This window comes from Aphelocoma coerulescens (genome assembly GCF_041296385.1).
Source record: "Aphelocoma coerulescens isolate FSJ_1873_10779 chromosome Z unlocalized genomic scaffold, UR_Acoe_1.0 ChrZ_unloc_scaf_1, whole genome shotgun sequence".
Taxonomy (NCBI): Eukaryota; Metazoa; Chordata; class Aves; order Passeriformes; family Corvidae; genus Aphelocoma; species Aphelocoma coerulescens.
In genome coordinates this window covers 756,083-779,468 of record NW_027184086.1, presented here as the reverse complement: position 1 = coordinate 779,468, position 23,386 = coordinate 756,083, and the positions used below count along the sequence as shown (strand labels likewise).

Genomic DNA, 23,386 nt, shown 5'->3' with positions numbered 1-23,386 from the left:
AATTTTTGAAGGATGTGGATCTTCTGAAGAACAAGGTCCAGTCAGTTTTCAAGCACAAGGTTGCCAGCACGGTGCAATGCAGCTCACTTTTGAGTTACAGTTTCAAGGAAAGTAAAATGCCTTTCATATAGATAACCCAGTTTAAAAAAAGAAAATCAAAAAAGAAAATCCACTGGTGCTATGTCATTTAGCAAGGAGTAGCTGAAGGCCCGTGGTAACTATATCTAAATGGTCAGAGATGTGACCTTGTTTGCAGATACCTGGATAAATATAACGCTACTAAAATAATTTTTACAAAAACCTTCCAGAACAGAATTATATGTGTCCTTTGGCTTTCAGAATATGTTAGATATTTGACTAAAAATATGATGTGGAAAAATACTTTCTTCTAAGTGTGCTGATTTGATATATTGTGTGTGTGTGATTGTCTTAATCAGTGACTATTTCTTTTCCCAGGAGATTCTGTTAACAAATAAGGTGGAAAAGTGTCACCTATCAGCCAAAGAGATATGAAGAAAAGCTCTGCATGCACCAGCAGAAACATAGAGAGCTGGGGGATTGAAAGGGGACATGAGCAACAGTGAAAAGGCTGCCTGCCTGCTGTTCTGGTGCTGATCTCAGCCCTGTAACTGTGGGTGCTCTGGGCATGAAGTTTGTCTCAAAAGAAATTTGGATTCTGTCAAACTGGTTTGGATGGAACTTGGTTTTCAAATCAGGACTTTGGGTAACTTTTTCCTGACTTTCAAATATGAATTTGAAAATGATAAAATTTCAAATTACAATTGGGATCTACATTTTAATTCTATAATGACAATAAGTAATCTTGAGACAAAAAGGTTTTATCTCTCTTTTATCTATCTCATTTATCTCTTTTATCCTTTCCCACTACTAGCAAAGACTGGTTTAGGAGATACTTCTTCTATTATCTGGTTATGCAAAGAGAGGCATTTCTTTGTTAAGGTCTTTGAGAAATTAAGAGGTTTAGAATTAAAATTAATTGCCCCATCTGGGTACAATAAGGAAGTTAAGGAACAGTAAGAGACAGACTTGTTTATGAGGGGAAACAAATCATTTTGGAAAACATCAATACGCCTGAATTAATACAATTCTGAACAGGATACTCTGCTTTATTTGAGCAAGAAATACAATGTTTAAAAAACAGGCCAGTGAACTGCAGTTGAAAATTAGAGGACAATACTTCGGCCCTTCTGCTGCACAGGTTTACACATGGTCCATTTTACCTCCTGCCTGTGCTGGCATGGCAATGTGAGTGGGTGTAACAGCACAGAGAGGATGTGAGTGGGATTGATCTGGCACACTATGCATGCGAGGCACACACAACTGCTGCTGTTTTATTTTGCCACTACACCAATAGAAACGACCCTTCTATAGAGGTTTCTGGCTAAGGATTTTGCAGTCAGGGATATAGCGTGCTTTAGTATAATTCGCATGCATTTCATAACCTGCAGATTTCATAACCTGTTAAAGAGTGGCATTGCAGCACAGCAGTTTTATTTCTCTATGGCTTCTTTTAGTTCTCTGGTGGGAAGGGAAGCCGTGTTTTGGGGATTTTTATAGTCATGTTCCAGAATTTGTCAGTCTCTTTCTTTCCCACTGCTGTTTGCCTTGTTCAGCCTCAGCCCCCACACCCTCCTCGCCAAATTCACGGCAGAATTCCTGAACTCCCGCTCGGGAACTGGCAAAACGCTGCGGCATGGCGGGCCGGCGCCCACCTCGCTACGGGCTGCGCATCCTGCCCGGCCCCGCCGCACACAGCCCGCGGATCGGGATGCGATTTCTCCTCCTGTGCAGTTGTCCCCCGGCGGGTCCGTGTCCCGCTCCCGGTGCCGGTGAACTCGCAGCGCTCCCTCCGCCCCGGGCCGGCCCCGGGGTTTCTCGCTGCAGGCGCGGAGCTGCCGCTCGGCTCGGCTCGGCTGATGGAGCGGGGCGGGGGGCGATGGAGGTACATCTCCCCACCCGGGGCGGCTCCTGCGGCCCCGCCCTGGCCCCGCCCCGCCGCCCCGCCCGGCTGGGGACCCGCCACCGCCGCTCCAGCGCGGCGCGGGGGGGAGGAGGAGGAGGGGAGAGGGAGGGGAGAGCGAGGCAGGGAAGGAAATAAGTAAGGAAGGAGAGAAAGAGGGAGGGAGGCGAGGTGTAGCCGCCGCCTTGCCGCTCTGCATTCTGCAGCCGGCGCGGAGAAGAGGACAGCCCCCGGCAGGCGTCCCGGCATGCTGAAAGTCACCATGCCCTCCTCATCCTCATCCTCCTCGTCCTCCTCATCCTCCTCCTCCGGCTCCTCGGCCGCCAGCCGCCCCGGCTCCGCCGCGCCCGACTACTGGATCGATGGCTCCAACAAGGACACCCTGGCTCACTACTTCGAGCTGGAGTCCGAGCTGGGACGGTGAGGCGGCGCCGGGCCGGGCCGGGCGGGCGGGGGGCGGCCGGGGCCGGGTGTCCCTGCCCGCGTCGCTATGGCGAGAGCGGCAAAACTTTGGTGTGCGTGAGCGGCAGCGGGAGACCGTGCGGGCTTTCACGAGGGACAGGATTTCGAAGGAAAAATCACAGCTCCCCGGGAGCGAAGCCGAGAAATCCCCGGGGGAAGAGAATGATTTTTAGGAGGAGGCATCGGTCCGCTCGGCGGACGCTGGCCCGAACGAGCGAGCGAGCGGCTTCTAGTCATGGTACCTGTGTGCTACCAGCCCCCGTGCGGTCTCGGCTGAAGGGTGGGCATCACTTCGGGAGCACCGAAACGCCACCTCATTCGCAGCATCCCTTCATACCAGACCTTCCGCCGCTCTCTCCATTACCGGCACCCTGCGCTGACAAAACTCCGACCCGAGACAGGAGCCCCTGAATAGGCCTCTGCAAGCAGGGTCTTCCCATCGAGGTGCAGTGTAGGCGAGTGAGCTGCTACATCTTCATTCATTAATTTTGCACTACTGCCCTGGTGAAGCTCCTGCCCAGCAACTTAAGGGTCCCAAGTCTTCAGGTTCTTAAAAACTGAAGTCTGGTTTAAAATGCTATATCTAACGCGTAATTTTTGCCCTCCTAATGCCTTTGTTAGTTCATGTTGAATTTGCAGATAGAAAATAGTGTCCAAAAAAGGGAAAATTTGCGGTGTTTTTAAAGGGTTCACAGTATATGACTTAAATGTGTAAGTCACTAGGTAGCAAATAGCAATTGTTAGTTTTGCCAATGATAGAGTATTACACCTCCTGAATGAATGTGGGAAATTTGCAGATAATAACATGGTTGCCTTGGTAGAATACTTTTTTCAGAAAGGGCATGCAATGAAAGTTATCGCTACAAAGCATACCTGTGCTTCCTGTACCATAACTGATAGGGGCAGGAAAGGTGATAGAAATACAATATAGTATAATTCTTGGCTTGCTGCCTGGGTCTTAAGCATCTGCTGCTACTTTTTTCCCACTGTTGCTACTATTCCTAGCCAGATTTAAATAGGTATAGTTTTATGTATGCTTATCACATTTATGCTTGACTTCACTGTACCCCTGTGCAGAAGCATAAAAATGTAAAGCAGGAAATGTTGCTGTGTTGGTTTTGGGTCTAGAGTTAACAAAAAAAAAAGAAACAAAGCAGAATCCTGGTGAATTACAACAGTTGATACCAGCTCTGTCACCTGGATGAGTACTCTGTGGTCTGTCTAGAACCCTCCCACCATTTGTGATAGTGACTGTGGGGTTTACTGAAGTGTAATCTCTATTGGTGATACATCTTGGGTTTATTGCACAAGGAAGGGTTTCTAACATGTGAAATCTTCAGATTTTGGTAGGAAGAGTTAATGTTGTAAAAGTACTAGAGTAAAGATGAGACGCAATGGATTTTTTCTACCTTGCAAGGTGAGAGAGTAAATGCTGAAACACTAACAAAAGGTTTGAATATGGAAGATAACCACACCCGAGTAGTGTAGAGATGTGAGCCTTTAGGTTTGCACTGCTCCTGGGTAGAGCTAGGAAATAAGATTTACTTAAAACAGAAGCAAAAACAATATAGGAGAAAGCAGTCATCTTAATCAATGATTAAGAGGTAGAGAAGGGACAGAAGAACTTGGAGGGGTAAATGCTTTGTGAGAAAATTTCTCTAATGGGTATGGCAATGAGATCTTGGTCCTTAGGTCCCAAGGCCACCTTTGAGGTATTTTCAGAGCCAACAACCAGAGTGCTGATGATTGTCTCAGAACCCCTCTGATAGGTGTATCTTGACAAATCTATAAGGAAGATCCAACAATCCTTCTTGGTTCTCAAGTGTAATATAATAGTGTATTGTTTTCTCTTGGTAACTCTGTCTCCAAACTTTTAGTTTTGGATATGGTTTTGAGTATGTCTACAAAAAGAAGTATTCATTGTTTAGTTAGGTTAGTGGTGGTGAAAATGTGTTGGGTGACACTGAATAATGTGGCTATGTGATCCCTTCAGATGCAGTAAATAAAGTAACATACTGAAATAACCAGAGGAAAACATTGTCCTAAATTATCTTTAGCAAGTACAGGGATTGAAAGATGCCCTTTGGCAGACTCCAAAGACATGCATTTAGAGAGCTGTGGCCAAATATGGGAATTTCGCTTTGGAAGGAGTGCCCCTTGTGCAAACTATGTCTGACAGATCCCTAAGATGTCTTACTCCATAATTCTTGCATGACTAACTAAGGAGTCATGGAAGAAGAGGGAGAAGATCGTACTAGGAAGAATGATAAATGCCTATAAGCTTAGGTGGGAGTCAACAGTCATTTTTAAACAGTGGAGTTCCACAGGGATCAGTTCAGGTGTCTGTGCTCCTCGACATGCTCATAGATAAAGGGGTTGAACTGTGATATTTGCTGGCCTTTGTAATTGTCAAGGGTTTTAAAGATTGTGTTTCCTATGAAGAATTACAGAAAGACCTCACTCTACCGTTGGGGCATTTAAATGGCAGACGAAATTCAGTTTGGATAAATAAAATGGGTGTGGAGGAGGAACCATTAAGAAACCATTTAGTTGTCTTCTGTCCTTAGTAAAACCTGTAGTGAGGTTAGGAGAGGTATCTGGAGGCACATGTGGCATGGATGGAACATCTTGTTAGGGCACTTGCTGGCTGGTTTTATTTCTTTCATGCAGGCTCTTTGGGCTATCTGTCAAAAAATGGGGTATCCAGTCAAAAATGAATGACAGGTGGTAAGGCCACTTTAGCACGGTGTGCTGGAAGTCCTGGCCACTGGATACTATGGATGCTAGAAGCTTACATGGAATTAATGGGCAACTAGGCAAGTTTACATGGAGGAAATCCATTAAGACTGATTAAACATGAAGATATTAACTACTGGACTGTAAGTTTTTGAGAGCTTTGAGGGTATTCTCTGACAGTGTTGACAGGAGTTTGCTCTATTCTTACATTCTTCTTGAGGTATCTGTGTTTGGCCACTGTTAGTACTCTGGGCTATACAGGCTTTTATTCTCATTCTTTTATTCTACTTTTATGTTCCACTGAAGCCCCGATTAGTTCACTTTCCTCTTAGTACATTTTTTACAAGGGTTTTTGTGTATAAGTGGGGCTCAAAATGCTGTAAACATGAAATTTTGTGTTTTGTTTTAAAAAATGTCTTTGTTTTACATGTTGCAAAGTTGATCAGTTGTAGAGTTTCTTCTGAGTGTATTTAATTTAAAAGATTATTTTCCACACTCCCTTGGAAAAAGATGTTGAAAATATTATACTCTAAACTTGTGTTTCCTTAAGGACTAGAACCTTTTGTTAGCCTTATATAACCCTTGCTGTATCTTTTGGACAGAGCTTCTGAATTCAGGGTTGGTCTAAATATGGTGTTTGAGTGAAGAAGAAATTCAGTAGTGATTTTTTTGATAATCAGCAATATTACAAAAAATGGAAATTTTCTTTGTTGGCATTTTACTTGCCATGCACCCTTTTTGCCTAACTAACTACATAACTATCTGAGTTGAAACTGTCTACTGTTACTATTGTAGGCAGACTGCAAATCTATTAAGTGGTCAAAAGCAGATGAAAATGTTTCCAATCAAATCCTCCGGGCTTTCTTTCAACTTAAAAGGTTAAATTAATAATAATTAAAAAAAACCCCAAACAAAAACCGAACCAAAACCCAACAGGGCAGTTACTGGCACTTTTCTTTTCTTGTAAGAATGATAAATCTTCCAAGGTTACCTTTTCCTGCATGGGCAGTCTTTCAGTTATGTGGTCCTTGCTGACAACCTGAGACTGAGAGGCTCTCAATACTTGGCAACTTAGATTGGACTGACAGTGTGAGCTGAATCATAGGTGGTTTATGTCCTTGAGCTTTTAGCACAGAGAAAGTTTAAATCCAATGTACGGTTTGAACTCAAGATTTCAGAGTGCAGAATGACGCCTTACTCTGTCAATCCTATTTATGAGAGCTGTCATCCTAACATCTACTTTTGTAATGGCAGTAGTAGATGAAATAAGCTAACTCCTTTGTTAGCTGACTTAAGCTAACAAAGCTAAAACTTCTTTGTCAAGCTGATAAAAGCATTATTTTATAGAAGTGGATTGGTTTTGCACTTGATGCTTTGAAGTTCAAACAGTTTTTGCTTTGAGAGCATGCCAATTATTTTGCCCTCCATCCCTTCAATAAAAAAGGTTCCTTTTTCTGTTCATCTCAAAAGTAATTTGTTTTTACAGCCTCTTTGCCCTGTTTATTTTGAAAATCACTTGCTCATTGTGCTTTAGGGTGCATATAAAGTAGGTCTGTCCCTCCTTCAATAGCACTTTTGCTCACTTGCTTGTGACTTTTTTTGTAGTGGACCTGAGGATTTTCCCAAGTGATGCAGGCGTGCAACTGACAGACAGCACATGGTCCTAGCTGTCTGAATGTGAGAGCGTGGAGTCCTTAGAGGAATCAGGATGAGAATTATCTTTGAGTAGAAACTGCCAGTGTAGATTTGCCTGTGCCACAAACTGCAACTTGCTTTTTACCCTCATACCTTCAGGCAAGCAGGAAGCATTTTCCCTTGGGCAGTCCCTGCCTGTAGGGAAGGTTATTGAAGAGGTGGGTCTGAGGCCTCATTTGGGAATGTTGTGGTTGGACCTTGCTTTAAGGCAGGAAAATAGGAGATAGATAAAGAGGGCAGGATGAAATTTCTCACTTGGGTACCAGAAACCAGAACTTGCCATGAATAGCCCAGGCTTTGACAACTAAATTTCTTTACTGAATGCAGGGAGTGATTTTTTTTCCCAGTTTTGTCTGGTTCAGTTCAAAAACTGGTTGATTCAGAAATAAAAAGCTGTGTTGAAAAAGCAGTGAAAGAAAATTTACCATTCTGTAAATAATATCTGAAATGAGTGGGTGATCATTCTGTGTAAATTTAAAAGCTTTCTCGTACTTAAAAAAAGAGCTATTAATAATGAAAAGTTTTGATAGAGAACAGTTATTTCTTGATTTTCAAGATTTTTTTTCTGTCAGCCACTATGCATTTATGTCACTGGTTTTGATAGTGTTTTCTAATTTGAAAAATTATATTTCTAGTACAGAAAATGAATAGCTCTTGAAGTAAGTACTCTTAAGAATGCTGAAAAAGTTTTTTACACAGATTGGTTTTAGGAGTGATAATCATATAATTTGTATTAATACAAGAATTGTCATGCTTCAAAAACATTGCATTAGTCTGCAAGAGGTAAGATGTAACAAAGTCATTCTTTTAGCATATTACAGAGAGAATCATAGAATATCTTGAATTGGAAGGGATCTACCAGGATCATCAAAGTCCAAGTCTTGCTGAAGAGAGAACATCTGAAATCAAATAAGTATTTTCAAGTGCAATTGGAAGCACTTTCCTGTGTGTGATTGTGGAATAAGCCTGCGTGATTCTGGGCAGATAAATTTACTGAGTTCTGTGGTATCAGAAGCACATTATGTGTTCATTCCACTGTGTCTTTTTTTGTGTGTCCAAGCGTGCACACTGTTGGGTAAGGGACTGTAATGCATACAGTTTCATAGGTAGAATTCTTCCAGTAAGAGGTGTTTAAATGCTTGCTCACACAGTAAATAGCCGTACTTTAAGAGACCACCAGTTATGTGTGATGGTCAGTGAAAAAAGACTCAGCAGTTTGCAGTAGCCTCTGCCCCATCTATGGAAGTTCAAATACTTGCTAGAAAGGGCTGACTATCCTCTTCAGTCACTCAGATCAAAGAAGTTTTATTTTCCTGAGTATTTTTTAAAAAGTTCAATAAGGAAATTTTAAAAATCAGTCATTCCCAGCCCTTTAATTGAGCCAGCTTTATTGCAGTAAACCTGAGCAATTTTTCTGTGGTCTTCTGCTATCCACAAGGTTGACTGGGCTTCGGAAAAGCAATCTTCTGACACTGCATGTTGTGTGGAAAAACTTGCAAAGGTTTGAATATTATTTTCATCTATATATATACAATATGAATGAACCATTAGTAGGAGTTCAGATTGTATTAAAAAAAAAAGAACATGTACTTCCTTGTGCTTTTGCAATGAAGCAGAATTTAAACATAGAAACTTGCACATTTATTTGCTCTTTTCTTCTTTGTTTAGGCATTTTTACCATACTTCCTCTGTTCACAAGAAGCAAACCTTTATTATCTGAAAAATCAATAATTTCACAAGGAATATTCTTTTTCCAGTGCATTGATAATTCTGAGAAAGGGTAACCATTTATTTCCAAATGTTGATGCTGGTTTTTGCTCTTGGTTTGTCTAATGTCTTTCCAGATATTTATCATTTCTGTACCTCTTCCATTAAAAAAAAATGGTAAGAATGACACCTTTTACAACCAATCACTGATATACTGGAAGTTCTCTTACATTTGGTGTTAATGATCCTTCATTTGGCCTTTCATTATCAATGTCATTACTATCATAGGTTACTCTCTGTTAAAACACATGGACAGTTGGGGACCATCAATATTTGCATCTGTTGCCCTGTGATACAGATTGATGAGGTGTTGTTTTGCTCCTTGTAAAGGAATTCTAAATTAGGAGACCCTGCAACAATATGACTTTGCAAGTGACCACTCTATCTGTAGCAACTGAAGATTTTCTCTTTGAATTTCATCTTCAGGTAACAAGAAAAGAGAAATTACTTGGAGTGATCCACCAAATTTCACGCTTTGAACTGTGTGCTAGTTCAGACACAAGTAATAGTAATCACTTGAACAACATAGTGCTGTAGATTATAAATCGGCCTCCTTTCATTTATGTGGTTATCTGTGCTAGAGATAAAGAACCATAAAACATAAAAGAGAAGGAAATGGGAGCCCTCTTGAGGAGCAAAAATAATTATAAAACATTCTGCTCTTAGACAGTTTACTATCTATATATCATGGCATTTTGTGGGGGATGAGGTAAAAGCAAGTCCAAGAGTCATAATTCACAGCCTTATAAACAAAACACTAAATTTTATGCCTTCAAAAAATATATAGATGTGTTCCAATGCATACCTTGCTGTGAGCGTCCATATGCCACAGATAAGATGCCAGAACTCCAACTTTATCTCAGAACTGATGTCATCTCCATAGTCCTTTTCCCCAGACCCTCCTCATCAGAAACATGTGGTACATCTCTCCTCTGGCCTGTCTCCAGGCATTGTGAAAAGAAAAAAAAACAACTTGCTTGGATTTAATGAATAGCTGTCAATTCTAAAACAGGGCCATGTATGTGTTCCCCTCCACACCTTTCCCCGCAATAGTTTTTCCTTCTTGCAAATGTTCATATTTTCTTCACAGTTGAGATGATTATGAGCACACCAATATGTTTACTTACTTTCAGTCGTTTGATCTTTAAAGCATACCCATGTCTACCAGGTTCACTGCCTTTGGGTACAAATACTGCATCTTAGTATACTCAATTTAGTGTGATCTTATTAATGATGACAACCCTGCTTGCTCCACAGACTTAAGCAGAACTGAACACAAATAAGAATGTTCAACAAATGTCTTGTTTTTATCTTTTTGTATTGAGGTGGCAGGGAGGGATAGTCAATCAGACCAGCTGCCACTGGTATTCAAGTACTTCTGAAATAATGTTCATATTGATTTTCTCTTAATAGTCCTTGTTAACAGAGTCACACTGACAGTGCCAAAGAATGTGGTATGTGATTTTATTTTGTACTTAGCTGTAAAAAAATTAAACACACCATGTTGAAAGGATTTGACTTCTGTACCCATATAAGGAAGGCTGGCCCTACATTGTGCAGCTTTCACTTGATAGTAAGACCTTTAGCTATTACATTCTTTGGTGATTAGTTGATTGAATTTTATTCAAACTTGAGGATGCATCTCTTCTAGATTCTCTCTAAATACAAGATGGTATTTCCTGTTTCTTGACTTTTTAGGTGTCCAGCACCAGCCTAATGTTGTGGATCAATGAGAGTATTTTAAGAACATGCTTTGGACCAGAAAGAAATTCAATGTTTTTGGCACACTTTGATTTTTTTTTTTTTTTAATGTGGTGGTATTACACAGCTTTAGACTTTTGCAGAAAAAACTGATGTTTTGCTAAGGCTTATAAGGCCCTGAGCGTCTGCCATGGATGAGTACAGGCTTTTTTTGAATGCATTTTTTTAACCTATTGACATATTTTCTAGATTAATGAACCACAGTTCTGATCTGATGTATAGTGCTTTACAAGATGTTTGCTTTTTTGTCTTCCTGATGGAGAGTATGTTTGTCAGCTTCCCATGTTGTGCAATAATGATTTGTTAATGAATGATTTGTTAATGAATGAAGACATGCTGAGAACCCTGACACCATTATCATAATCTAAGCTCAGGGAGCTGGAAATTACATGTACATTAACGTTTTTATCTTCCTGCTTTGTTGAATGTCCCCCCCCACCCTGCCTGATGCTGTGGGTGCAGCGAGTGATCCTTCTCTCTACATTTTCTTCAAACCCTCATGATTTTCTGACTAGCACAGTAAAATTAAAAAGGAAAGAGTTGAAAGATGATTTTGTAATGGGAAGCAATACTTTATTGTGTAGATACTGATGACCACTAGGAAATGACTAATGACATTGTTTAATGACTTTAGGCTTCAGGTGATCAGAGGAAGAAACCTAATAAAGGTGTGGTTTTTTTTCTTCTCCCCCTCACCTTTTTTTTTCTTTTTTTTTGGGGATCTTTGCAACGTTTTCACTGGAAGCTGCAAATGCTTGTGGAGCGCACTGTTCACTGGTCTGTTAGCTAATTGGCAGAGGATTAACTTGAGTTAATCTAGTCTTAAAATTCTAGTCTTAAAAAATCGTACTAGAACCAAAAGTAATATTGGAGCAACACTTATGACACTGAAAAGGCAATAATTTTGTTTGGTGCAGGGAGGAGGAAGACTGGTAAATTAATTCTATCTTATTCTCCCTTCACAGCATTTCAATTCAAGAAATGTGTTAACTGTAAACAAGAATAGAGTTTAGTAGTTAAAATTAGTAACTGATGAATTCTAAGTAAGATCAGTAATCAATTCCAAATGGGGTCAATATGTAGTGGAAAATCCACAGTGAAAGAGATCCTAAAATTCACTAGCATTTTTGTTTTCTCTGACACTTGTAGGGGTGAAACCCATCTCCATCTCCGTATTACCTTCATAATAAATATGCATGTAAACGATTTTTTGAGTTTGAATTCAAATCACATCTCTATTCATAATTTATATTGTAAGTATGCAAAAGTAGGTGGAGCAGGAATAAAACTGAGTGAAAAAGGCAGTTTTATTCATTGCTATAAAAGTTGTTCACAGAGTTGATTTGATTGGCAGTAACATAAAGAGAATATTCTTTTCTTTTCAGAGAATCATTAATTTCAAATGAGAAAGAAACCCTTGGTCACCTTTTCCTCAGTATGATGGCATCGTTTTGACCATTTCAATATTCAGCTTGTCTAGTTAAAGTACATTAGCTCATGTTATTGTACAATGATTTCAGATGGCTTGATCCATACTAGTCTATTTTTATTGTTCATGTGACACATATTAGAAGAAAAAAGCAAAATATTTTAACCTCTTCACATTCTTTTCCTGCATGACTTTAGAAAAGATGAAATGTCATTTGTGATGGAAAAATCATATTAGATGTATTTCCCTTGCAAATGACTGTCTAAATTAGGGCTGGTGAAATTTATTCTTCACATAAATAGCCCTAAAAATCTTTCTTTCTTTCTCTTGTCAGTCCCTATTCTGTGAACTGGTTATGTTTGCTATTTGTGAACTAACACAATAAATATATACCATGTGTCTCAACTGTACTGAATACCTACTAATAGCATTTTACTGTGTTTTGCTGTAGTCACAGCCGAGATAGAATAATAATGATTAGCAAGATGTGTTAGTCAACCACAAGGGCATGTGGCCATTAGAAGACCATATGTAATTCTTTAGAGTTCTACCTGCTAAAGCTTGTTTTATTCACATATTCTTATCCTTGCAATAGTTAATTGTCATATTTGAGGACTCTGGAATTTTCATCCCATGATAAATTTCAATATTTTGGCATTTCTCTTTATTTTGAGTTAGAATGAGTAATCAAAGTACTTACATATTGTGGATAAGGGACAGTTTCACACCATGGAATTATTCAACAGTTTTGAATTAAAATTTTCAAACCCTTTTACATTTTGTGTTCATTAAAAACATTCTTCACTCTAACAAGATTTTAAGTATGAAGTAAGTTAATATAGTGTGTGATGGTGCTTTGTGAGAGTTCTGATTCAGATCCCTCTTAGCTCTTTTCATCTTCTCTCTTTGGTCCTTGCTGGGACTGTGTTTTACAAGCTACACCAAAAGTGGTGCGGCTTTCATATGATTTATTTCCCTACTGGAACATAAAGAGGTTACAGAAGCAGTGTTTGTCTACTGCCTCCAGATACAAAATTCTCAGACTTTTCTAATAAGAACAATAAACATTATTGAATGGGATGGGGTCACATTTGCCTTTTTTACAGCTGCTGTCTTGGTGGCTTATAGCTGTCTGGTTTTTTGTTGCCCAAACTCTGTTCTCCATTTTCCTTCTCTGTTTGCAATTGATGAGATTTGTTGTTTGTCTGTACTTCATGACCGTGCAGTTAATGCAGAGAAATTTTATCCCTTTTCTCATGATCCTAATCCCCAGGTAGTAAGTACAGGCTTTTGCTTTTTGGTGTTATAGCCCTCTGCTGCACTGTCAATGCCTCCGCACCTTTATCATCAGCAAACTGAATCAGCATACTCCAAAGTTTATGCCAAAGGCAATAATTCAAATATTAAATAAGATGTATAACCAACCAAAGGCATAGTGCTGAAACATGCATGCCTGAGAAAAGCAAAAACAGTGAAGTAATGTGCAGTGTTTTTCTGGAAAGTTTTGATGAAGATTAGATGCATAGGCAAATTTTCTTGAGATTAAGAAAAAAAATCCTAAAAGCAAATGGCTAATAAAATTTTTCCCCTTTATACCATTATTCTCCAATTGAAACTGAAAAAAATCAGAATTCTTGCAGAATTGCCCATAACAAGGCTGAATCTCTTCTTTTATATACCTTTGGTGATTCCTAGCTCCTTTAGCTAGGGGAGTCTATTCTCACCTTCCCTCCTCCCAGCTCCTAGTGTTTTCTCTAAAAGGAGAAAACACTAGAATGCGTTCTCAATCATCTGTATGCACAGAGAAAGAAATAATCTCCACATATTTAATGGACACAACTTCAGAAGCTGCAAAATTGGTCACTCTACACCTGTCTTTTTGTGACAGCTGCCAAATAATATAATTGGTGTGCTAGTCAGGAAGCTGACAGAAATCTTGATGTTTCAGTAGATTAGGTTTCAGTATGCAGATAGGTATATTCCTCCTCCTGTTTTTGAAATGTGGATTAAATATGTATAAATTTATCGAGTGCTGCATGTGGAAGGACTCATCTCCACTAAGTCTGTCAAACAAAAAAAAGTTTCAATATGGCATTTGAAAATTATGTGGGTCTGTGAATTATCTGGGACCTGATATGTCCTTTTATTTTATCCATCCAGCATAATAGTTGTAGTTGTAAAAGGTGACAGCAACATTGACGTAAAACACTTGCCTTCATATGTATTATGAAAAATCTCTTTTAAACTTACTTGTAAGCATTTCATCTGAAAGTATACTGTGGAGGAATTGGTTTTTTACTCCCAGGTGGTTGGTTATGGTAGTCCTCCAACAGAGGACCACACCTGTGAGTTAGAATATTTCACTTATATTTGAGGACTCCTTGTGCATGCAAGGGAGAAGAGAACTACCTTGACCATGATTACAATAAAAATTATAATTTAGAAGAAAGTCTGTAACCATCTGTAAGCCTTTTAAATATGGGCAAGACAGATGAGAATTGTGCCTAAAATTGGTATGTGATAATTTTGCAGAAGAGACTGTATGACATGGTTGCCCATGTTACCAGGAGCTGTCTTGATGACTCAGGAGAGTTCTTCTCAGCTATCTTCAGAATAACTGCATTGATTTTCAGTGTCCTCTTGTTGGTAGCAGTGAGTTCAGTATTGATCTGTTGACACAACCAAAGGATCAGCCAGATTCTCCTAGTCATATTCTTATCTCAAATCGAAATCAAAATGTCTTTGGGGGCCGATGTACTCTCCTACATCCTTAGTGCCTGGCTAGTGGAAAATGTACCTAAACTGCAGTTGTTGCTCTCAGAGATGGGCATGCAGTGCACTGGGTATGTGTGTTTTAGTGTTTAAGGGAAACTTAACTTTGCCTTCCAGAAAGAATCGACTCTAATGATAGCATGGATGTTTTTCCATTCTGCTTGTGGACACATCTTGTTTGGAAACACGCAGTATTTGTTTCCAGAACTTTCAGCCACTTCAGAGTCTACTGGCTAATGCATACATATATGCTTGCAATACAATTCAAAATGAACTGGTCATCCTAAGTTATCTGATTTTTTACAGTGTAAGAATGGTGGTGCTGGGTCAGATCAAAGGCCTGTTTGGGCCAATATCCTGTCTCCCATCTGTAGTGAGAAGCATATGCCTAGAGAGGGGTGCATCTATCCTTAGATGTTTGCCCAGAGCAGTCCCTCAGCCTCCAGAAATCAGAAGCTAAATCTGAACCTTTACCTCTGTTCCTTGTAACAAAATAGTAATGGAAATTTGCATGCAGTTCTTGAGATGTAACACACAATCATGGAATGGACAGAGTTGGCAGGGACTTGTTCAGATCATCCAGCCCAAACTCCCTGCATAAAAAAAGTTAGTTAGAGAAGGTTTCCAAGCAGTGTGCCCAGCAGATTTTTGAATAGATGGAGATAAACCAGGGGAGATGTTCACCCAATGAATTTATACATGGCCTAATACTTAATACCTCTTAACAGTTGTTGGGTTTTGGGTTGCCTTTGGGGTTTTTTTCCCCTTCTAGTTAAAGGCTTGATTTGTGTTATTTTTGTCTATATTTCAAGATGTCTTTTCTTGTGGTAATAGGCCAATATTCTGTTTAATCCATGAAATTAGGATTGTGTTCAGTATTCATAATTTAATATTTATTTACAGTGAATTTTCTCTGCCATTTAATACCCCATAACTGAATCTCAGTAGACTCCTCTTGCAGTTGGGCATCAACTTATGGATAAATTGGATTATAAAAAAATCCCAACCAGCTATTTTCACCTCATTTTCATCTTGGCTCCTTGGGTAGCAGATACCAGCTCTGGTCAATTAGACTTTTTGATGACCTCTCTGCACTGTGAAAACCAAACTTTTATTCCTTCCCTGTTTTGTGTCTCTTAATCAGCTACTAATTCATCAATGCCTTCTGTGGTTTCTTCAAGCACCTGTTTTGAGGGGCTTTGTCAAGTAATTTCTGAAAATCCAAGTAGACTAATCAATCAAACCTACTTTATATCCAAATGCTTGCTGAATCTTTCAAAGAAGCTCTGTGGTTTTGACACACAGTTTCTCTTTACAGAAGCCACATTAACTCTTCCCCAGGCTAATGTGTGTATCCATATATCCGCAGTTCATATTCTTAGAGCTTTAAATGACTTCAGCAATACAGACCAACAGCACAGTCCTTCAGTTCCCTCTGATTAACATTTTTAAAAATTGTTGTGACATTTGTTTTGTTTTAGTCTGAAAAGGCTAAGTAAGTGTTGTCCAAGAGTTTAGATATTGCTTTAGTTTGAGCAATTGCATCCACGAGTTCAGGTTAATCAATTAACTGTGTCTCATCCAGTTCCCATAATGTGCTATTGGTCATTTTATCTTTTTTTTCCATGATGTCTTCTGCCTCTTCACTCTCTCTTTTTATGTGAGGTTTGAAGACCTTTTTTTTTCCCATCTGTCTTCTGAGTAAAGGAAGATTCTAACATTGGAAAACCTTCACTTTGTTCAACATCAGATTTATCATAGTCTATTTAGTAGACAAAAAATCTTTTCAGAATTGAAATTTTATAATGATCGTGTAGCCACTTTTCAGTGTATTATGGCCATTCTGTGCTTGATGAAGAGATCATCTTCAACACAGAATGTTTTCCAGGTGGTGAAATACTCTCCAGTCATTTGGTGCACATGCCCAACAGTAGATCTGAGGGAAGAGTGAAGCTGCAGAAGCTGATGTTCATCCTTTCAAGGTTTCATCCTACACCTTCCTTTTACTGTACCTTAGCACAGTTTGGGTAAGGTGAAGGTCTTCACATATTTTTACTATTTTTTTACATCTGACCACATGGTGTTAGCTCCTTTAAGTCCGGCAAAAGAGAAATGTGCATGACTAAAGATAAGCAAAAATTGTTAAATTATTCTGAATCCTCATGCAGTGCCTAATCAGTTCACTTTTCTTTTTGATAAACTGTGCACGGGACAGACCATTTTGGGAAGTTGAGGGATAGAAATTTAGTTCCAGCCTAATAAGCAGATGGAGAAAATTTATTTTCTGTTATAGGTATAGTTTTTGGTATGGGAATTGTGAATGAGAATGATGAGTCTTGCATCAAGTTACTGTTTTTCAGTGCTTCTGGAAGTTATTTATGTAACTTTTTTTTTATAATTTGTAAGAGAAGTACATGTGGCTGGCATAGACTGGAAAATATATTGTTCTTATCGGACAGTGAAATTTGTGCTTAAATTACTGCCATTTAGCCTGACAAAGCTCTATAAGGGTCTTTCAGTATCTACTAATCAATAATCTGAATGATGGCTCCTTGGCTTGTTAGTCCTTTCTGTCAGCTTCCATTGTCTCTTCATTCATCTGTGACCTTACACTACAACATCAGTTTTATTGTAGAAAATGCTCCATTTTGTTTAACTGCTAGGAGGTAAAACAACTGACTGAAACTAATCATGCTTATCATTGTCCCTGAAGCAATAAGATGCTCTTGTGAATGCTCTATAATTCATTTAGCTGCAGTGAATTCATATGTGTACACACACGTGTAGGTGCAGCCAGGCACACCTCGGATGGATGAGAAGGTAAGTGGCAAGCTTTTAATGTGTAGTGACTTTTGTGACTCCTTTTGCTGTCAGGTGAATGGAAACCACCAAAGAAGGTGCACTGATGGAGATAAAATCAATGGTGGATATTTAGAAGCCTAATGTAACTCTTATTTTCTTTGGAAGTGTTTGTCCCATCTTCTATCAGTGATGGACATTCCAAATTTAGGTAAAAAAATGTCTCCAAAGAGGGTTGGAAGCTGTTGGTCATAATGGTTCTTGAGGCCCAACAGAGATGATAAAATGCCTGGATAGAATGAAGGAATTATTTAGGATAGAAAAGAACCTTAAGATTCTATGATCCAACCATAAACCTAATGCTGCAGCTTTCACTGCCAAACTGTGACATGAAGAACCACTTTTCAATGACTTTGGAACAGCATGTTGCTGACCATTTCCCCTTGGATTCTGGGGGCTTCGTTCTGCCTCTTGTCTCTGTTTTCAAGCTCAGTGGGCTGGGTACCCCAAGGTAACTCATCTGGTGTGGTGCAAGTGCTCTTGGCACTAGCCAGGGCACAGTGGATACATAGGTTTCTTCTGTGCCTCATCAGAAGGAGTCTGAAAGTGTGTTGAGCTCCAGCAGTTGTGCAGAGCAGCCTTTCTCTTCTGTGCTTCCCCACACCTGAGATGCTCTGGGCATCAGAAATTTCTGAGGCAGTCAGCACCCCAGCTGGTGGTGTCCTCCTTTCCCACAGAGGTGCTCAGAAGAGATGCTTTACATCTGCTCTTTCTTTCACACTGACTCCACATCTCTTTTTCTGAGATGGTCACACTTCTGTCAACAGCTGCAGATAACAGATAACATTGCTCACAAATGTCTAGTTGCAGCTACAGGTTGCTTGTCAATTTCTCATTTTCTCCAGCTAAACTCTTCTTGTGTATCTTCTTGGGGTCACCCTTCTAATAACATGACACAGGATAAAAATCGTCCTTTCTTCCCCAGTTGCCACACTGTGCTTCTGTGAGTAGTGCAAAGAGGAAAGCCAAGTGAGAATATTCTTCCTTGCCTTTAGCTTTTTCAAAGAAAATGCAGAAGGCTGTTATCCCTGATTTGGCCTTTTCTACATACTTGATTTGTGTTAGAACTTTCTGGTGCTGGGAAGTAACAAAGTTTAATCTGATCCTTCAGCCCTTCAGAAATGAACATTTTCATGGACTCCAAATGAAGAGTTATTCTTCTCAAATAAACTGCACTCAAAAATTGAAGAGAAGACTGGAAAATGAAATGAGCATTATAATACTCAGAAACTGTTGATTTGTGGTGGAGTGTCAGACTTCATTTAGGGCTCTGCCTTGAACTGGGAGTACTATGAGAGTTTGCCCTGCTGTGCTGAGATACAGGTATGTCATCCTGGCAATGATTTCCATTCAAACTCCAATACAAAATACATGCTTTAAGCACACCTTTCTTTCATGAAATTCTCATGTGTCAGGTTCTCTACCAAAGTAGTTTAAACTACCTTGAAAGATAAAATGAAGTATGAAAATTTTCAGTTGGCCATGAAGACTTTTGCCTCCGGGTTTCATAGGACTAGACTCTGACAGGACTGGGATGACTAATGGGATGGTTGTTCACTGATTTTACACCAGCAGCACCCCCACCTTTCCCCATTCCCATGGGCTGAATGAGCTGAATCTACTACTGAAACTAGTATTTTCTGACTTTCAAGCCTGAAAAGCTGCAGATGGGTCAGTGTTCTTTCATCCCCATACAGAATGCTTTTCAGCTTAGACTGCCATTACAATCATTATGAAACAAAGCTGATTTGTTTTACATCTAAAGTATATTTAACATAAAACCTGATTTCTTAAAAACTGACAAAACGGAGTCTTTCACTGTAGAGTGCTTTTTTTGGTTAATATTTAAGAAATTTTGGCCATAACAGCATGTGCAAATCTTGGTACACAGCAAAAGTAAGGGAAAATATGCTTTCACGTAACATAAATTTCCCTAAAATTTCATGAAATTCAGCTTTGAAGACTGTCTGCAGCCTGGGTTTTTTACTTCACTGACTGAGGGTGAGAAAGGGATTGTTAGCTTGAGAGCTGTCTTCAATTCATTCAAATGATTGCTTGGGTAGGCACAGTTGTTCTTGTTAAAGGCAGATACTTAAGTGGAAGTCAGAGTACTTGGAAAACAGACTGCATCTGCCTGCTACTCTACAGTAAATTTTTTGTGCTCACCACTTCTGCAAGTAAGAACTTTGTTGTACCATCTGTGGGCTTAAATGATGGTGAATGATTCAAGAATGGTGATGATTCTTCCTGTAGAGTGGTTCTCTCGTTCTCTTCCTTCTGCTTAGCAGATTTCTTGTAGGGGAATGGTGTTTGTTTCTGCTACACATCACCAAGTGAGTTATTTGGGAAGCCCAAATAATGATGGTTCTGAAAGATATTTGGAGATTTCTCAGGCGCTCTTGGTATTTGGATGTGCTCCTCTGTCTGTTTCCTTCAGCAATGGGCCCAGGAGCCCTGGGTGACTGAGGAATCAGGGGCTCCAGTAAAAGGTGTTTCTGCCCCTTTCCAGGTGTGTTTTCTGTGTCCTTGTAGCAGTTCTGGCACCCTCATGCTGCCTGCACTCACAGCCCAGAAGAGGTGATTGGTGTCTCTTCCACTTGGAAACTCATACGGGATGATGCTGTGCCTCGCCTCTTGGGAATGATTGGGCTGGAAATGAACATATACCATGAGAAGTGGTACGTGCACCTTTGCAAACTCACTTTTTCCTTTTAAATTATTATTCCAGAAAGTGCTTCTGAGTTTCAATCATTTTAGTTTTCACCAAGAGTGCAGCAGTTACAGAACCAAAATTTCGGTAGTGCTGAGGATGAAAGGTTCCTCTGCTCTACTTGATAAGCTTCACCAGCTGACTTTTAATGAGTTAGTCAGTGGAGAGTTCTGTAGTCTACTGATGTTTTGCATAGACTGGCAAAGAGAGATACCGTCATTGCCTCTGTCAGCACCATTCTGTGGGCCTGGCTGCAAGACACCTGGGTGCTTCATATGCACGCATGCATTAAGAGACACCAACTTCTCATGTATGTAATATCTACTTAGTTTTCACAACAAATAATTACATTGAACAGCCAAGGCTGGGACTTTTTCAAGTCCCTTGAGTAAATCAGGGTTTAAAAACAGTGAAAGTCCTAGTGTAGCTAAACTGACAGAAAAACAGCAGCTTTGGGTAGAATGATGGAAGCCAAATCTATTATGCTGAAAGATAACAGGTTTGGGGTTTTTTTGGCAATACATTAATTGTAATTTGTAATCACATTAACTTTAATAACTCCTTTTGAGGGAAACTGCAACATGCATATGGGCATGCTCTGGGATAAAATATCGAAAGTCTGATACATCAGGGGTGGTTTATTATATTGTTGATGCTATTGTTTAAGCTCCTATGGCTTAAAGATCTATTTAATGTTGTACTTAGTTGTGGTAATCCTTCCCAAAGTACTTCAGGCCCGTAAGAGTGGGCTACCCTACCATCTTAGGGTAGATTTCAGTGTGAGGCAGTGTTCGTGTATGTTTTACAGCAAAACCTGCAAGATCTTTAAGTGTAGTTCTGAAATATGTAGTCCATTTCTCTCTGCTGCTTTTTATGCTATTATTTGGGTTTCTTGATAGTAGTTGTGCTCTGTTATTGTAAGTATTTCCAGATGTTTCCGTGGGTTACTTGCTTTGTGTGATTGCTGTCTCTAAGGTGGTGTTTGCGTGTACTCAGATCTTTATGACATTGTCCCTTAGCTCTTTAGCAGTCATTCTCTAGGAGTCACCAATGTCTATTTCTAGATACTTATGAGCAGAAGCCAAAGGTCTGTGTGAAGGCAGGGTTTTTGCAGAAGAAGCATTTGTATTTCATCAAATGGAAGTCATGACTGGCTGTGTGAAGCTATGCTTTCTTGCATGTAGTTGAGGACCATGATATTTGCTAGTGGATTAAATTCTTCTATGCTGTGGCTCCCTTGGCTCACCAGTCTTCTTTTACAAAAGCTTATAGTGTGACCACAGCTAAGCTCTGTTCTTTGAAAACACAAATAACCCAGCCCTTCAGCTTAAGGGAGTAAAGACTTTCTTTTTACTTTATATTGAAATCTTCAATTTCCTTTTCAGAATGAATTTCTGACACCATTATTAAACTATATCCAGCAGCCTTCTTTGCTACCCTTTCCAAATGCTTGCATGAAAAGCAGCACAAGCACATTGCTCTGTGCCTGAAAGAATAAAAAAATCAATTTCTAAAGAATGCCAAATAATTGAGGGCACTCCAGAGTGCCAGGAGCAGCTCAAAGTATACTAGCACAGAGCATCAAGTGTAGCAGTAATTCGCAAGAAAATCTTGAGACAAAGGTAAATTTATGAAATAACACAGAATGTGTCCAGCTGTCTCCAGACTTGCCAAGATTCACCTCTGTGTTGAAGAGAGTATGGGGTTGTAGAGAGACTTTATTATATGAATTAACTTCATCTGGAGATTCACTTTCCCTGAGGGAGGTATTTGTCTCTTTTGAGTTGGTTGTGGGGGGGTGGGGTCTTCCTGACCAGTTTTTTAGATTGTCCAGATTTGTTTTAATTCTTGCGTGCTCTCAAGCATGCATTCCCAGATTTGGAGTATCTGTATTAAAAAACCTACATATTTTTAACTTGCTAAAGCAATTATGACCTGTCTGTTAATGACCTGTTATGGTAATATGTGAAAACACCAAGCAGCATCAAACACAGGAGCAGACACAGGACTGTTGACACATGTGTCCATTTGAACAAATTGCAGCTACTTTTAACTATCAGATCATTTATAACTATTATTTCAATGTGTTTACCCAGTGTTTCACTGACCCTATAGTGTTTTGTCCTAGACTGTCTCCCTGTATTATTTCTGAGAAGGTTGTGTGAGACAATGTCATAGGCTGCATGGGGGTGAAAGTGTGTGGCATCCACTGCCTCCAGTTGGAATGAGGCTTATTACAGTGGAGGAAAAAAATATGTTTGATAATTAATTGCTCCTGAAAAATGAACCTTTCTTGCCAGTCATCTCCTCATTCTCTTGTTCTGACAAATAGTTTTCCTATTACATTTTTGCCCCTGGTATTTAACAAGTGCTCATGTTGTTTTTTCTTTTAGAGACAGTGGCAGTTTGGCTTTCTCCTAATTTTCTCACTCTTCTTCTAATATTTTTTCACTCATTTCCCCTGAGTTAACAAAGAGCCACTTGTGGCTTTGAAATGTCTTCAGATCATGTTTTTAGTATTCTGAGATAAAACTAATGAAGGCGAGCAATTTCGATAGCATGCAATTTATCTCTCCCCAGTCTTAAGCTGTAACAAAGCTGTTACGATTCTTCTGCTCACCTGAAAAATGCTGACCCTTTAGTGGAAGACAGGGATTAAACTTGAGCCTTGCAGAGATTTTATGACTGTTTTTTTTCTCCTCTGGATCAAGTAGCTGGTCCATAACACCTCTGGTCTTTCTGGTAGCTCTCCCTTGTCTTTGACCCTTAATGTTTGCCTTGTTTTTTCAGACATGTCCTGTGCAAGCCTTTGTTTTCTTTTACAATTGTTGTTAGCTATATGACCACTTTTGTTTTGGGGAGGTGGGGTGTCTGTTTCTTTGTTGTTTTGATTTTTTTTTTCTGCTTTTTCCTCATTGTGGTTGTGGGAAAGTCCAGTTTGCAATGTTGGTCAGTTATTATGCTTACCCATCCCTGATTTGTACTGGGCTAGTTTGCACTGCTGCTTGTTGCTGTGTTTTCTGTCTACTTTCCTAAATGTTCTTGCCTTAAACTTGCCTGTCTCTGATCCAGGTTCCTGGTTCTGAGTTTGAGTTCAAAGCAGCAAATCCAATATTCAGTTAGTTATCTATTATACCATATGACTACGTATCTGTTTTCTGTGATTTTTCAAAATCATTCATATTCAGCACTGAACAAATGTAGTTTATAGAAA

At 39.5% G+C, this 23,386-nt stretch overlaps 1 protein-coding gene across 1 annotated transcript in view; it reads left to right on the top strand.

The window, feature by feature from the left end:
• The first annotated feature begins 2,168 nt into the window (after nt 1–2,168).
• Nucleotides 2,169–23,386, top strand: part of CAMK4 (calcium/calmodulin dependent protein kinase IV) — a 153,242-nt gene continuing 132,024 nt past the window's right edge. Inside the window, exon 1 of the mRNA XM_069002582.1 lies at nt 2,169–2,401. Coding sequence (XP_068858683.1) covers nt 2,229–2,401 — 173 coding nt within the window. The 5' untranslated portion in view covers nt 2,169–2,228. The remainder of the gene's footprint in view (nt 2,402–23,386) is intronic.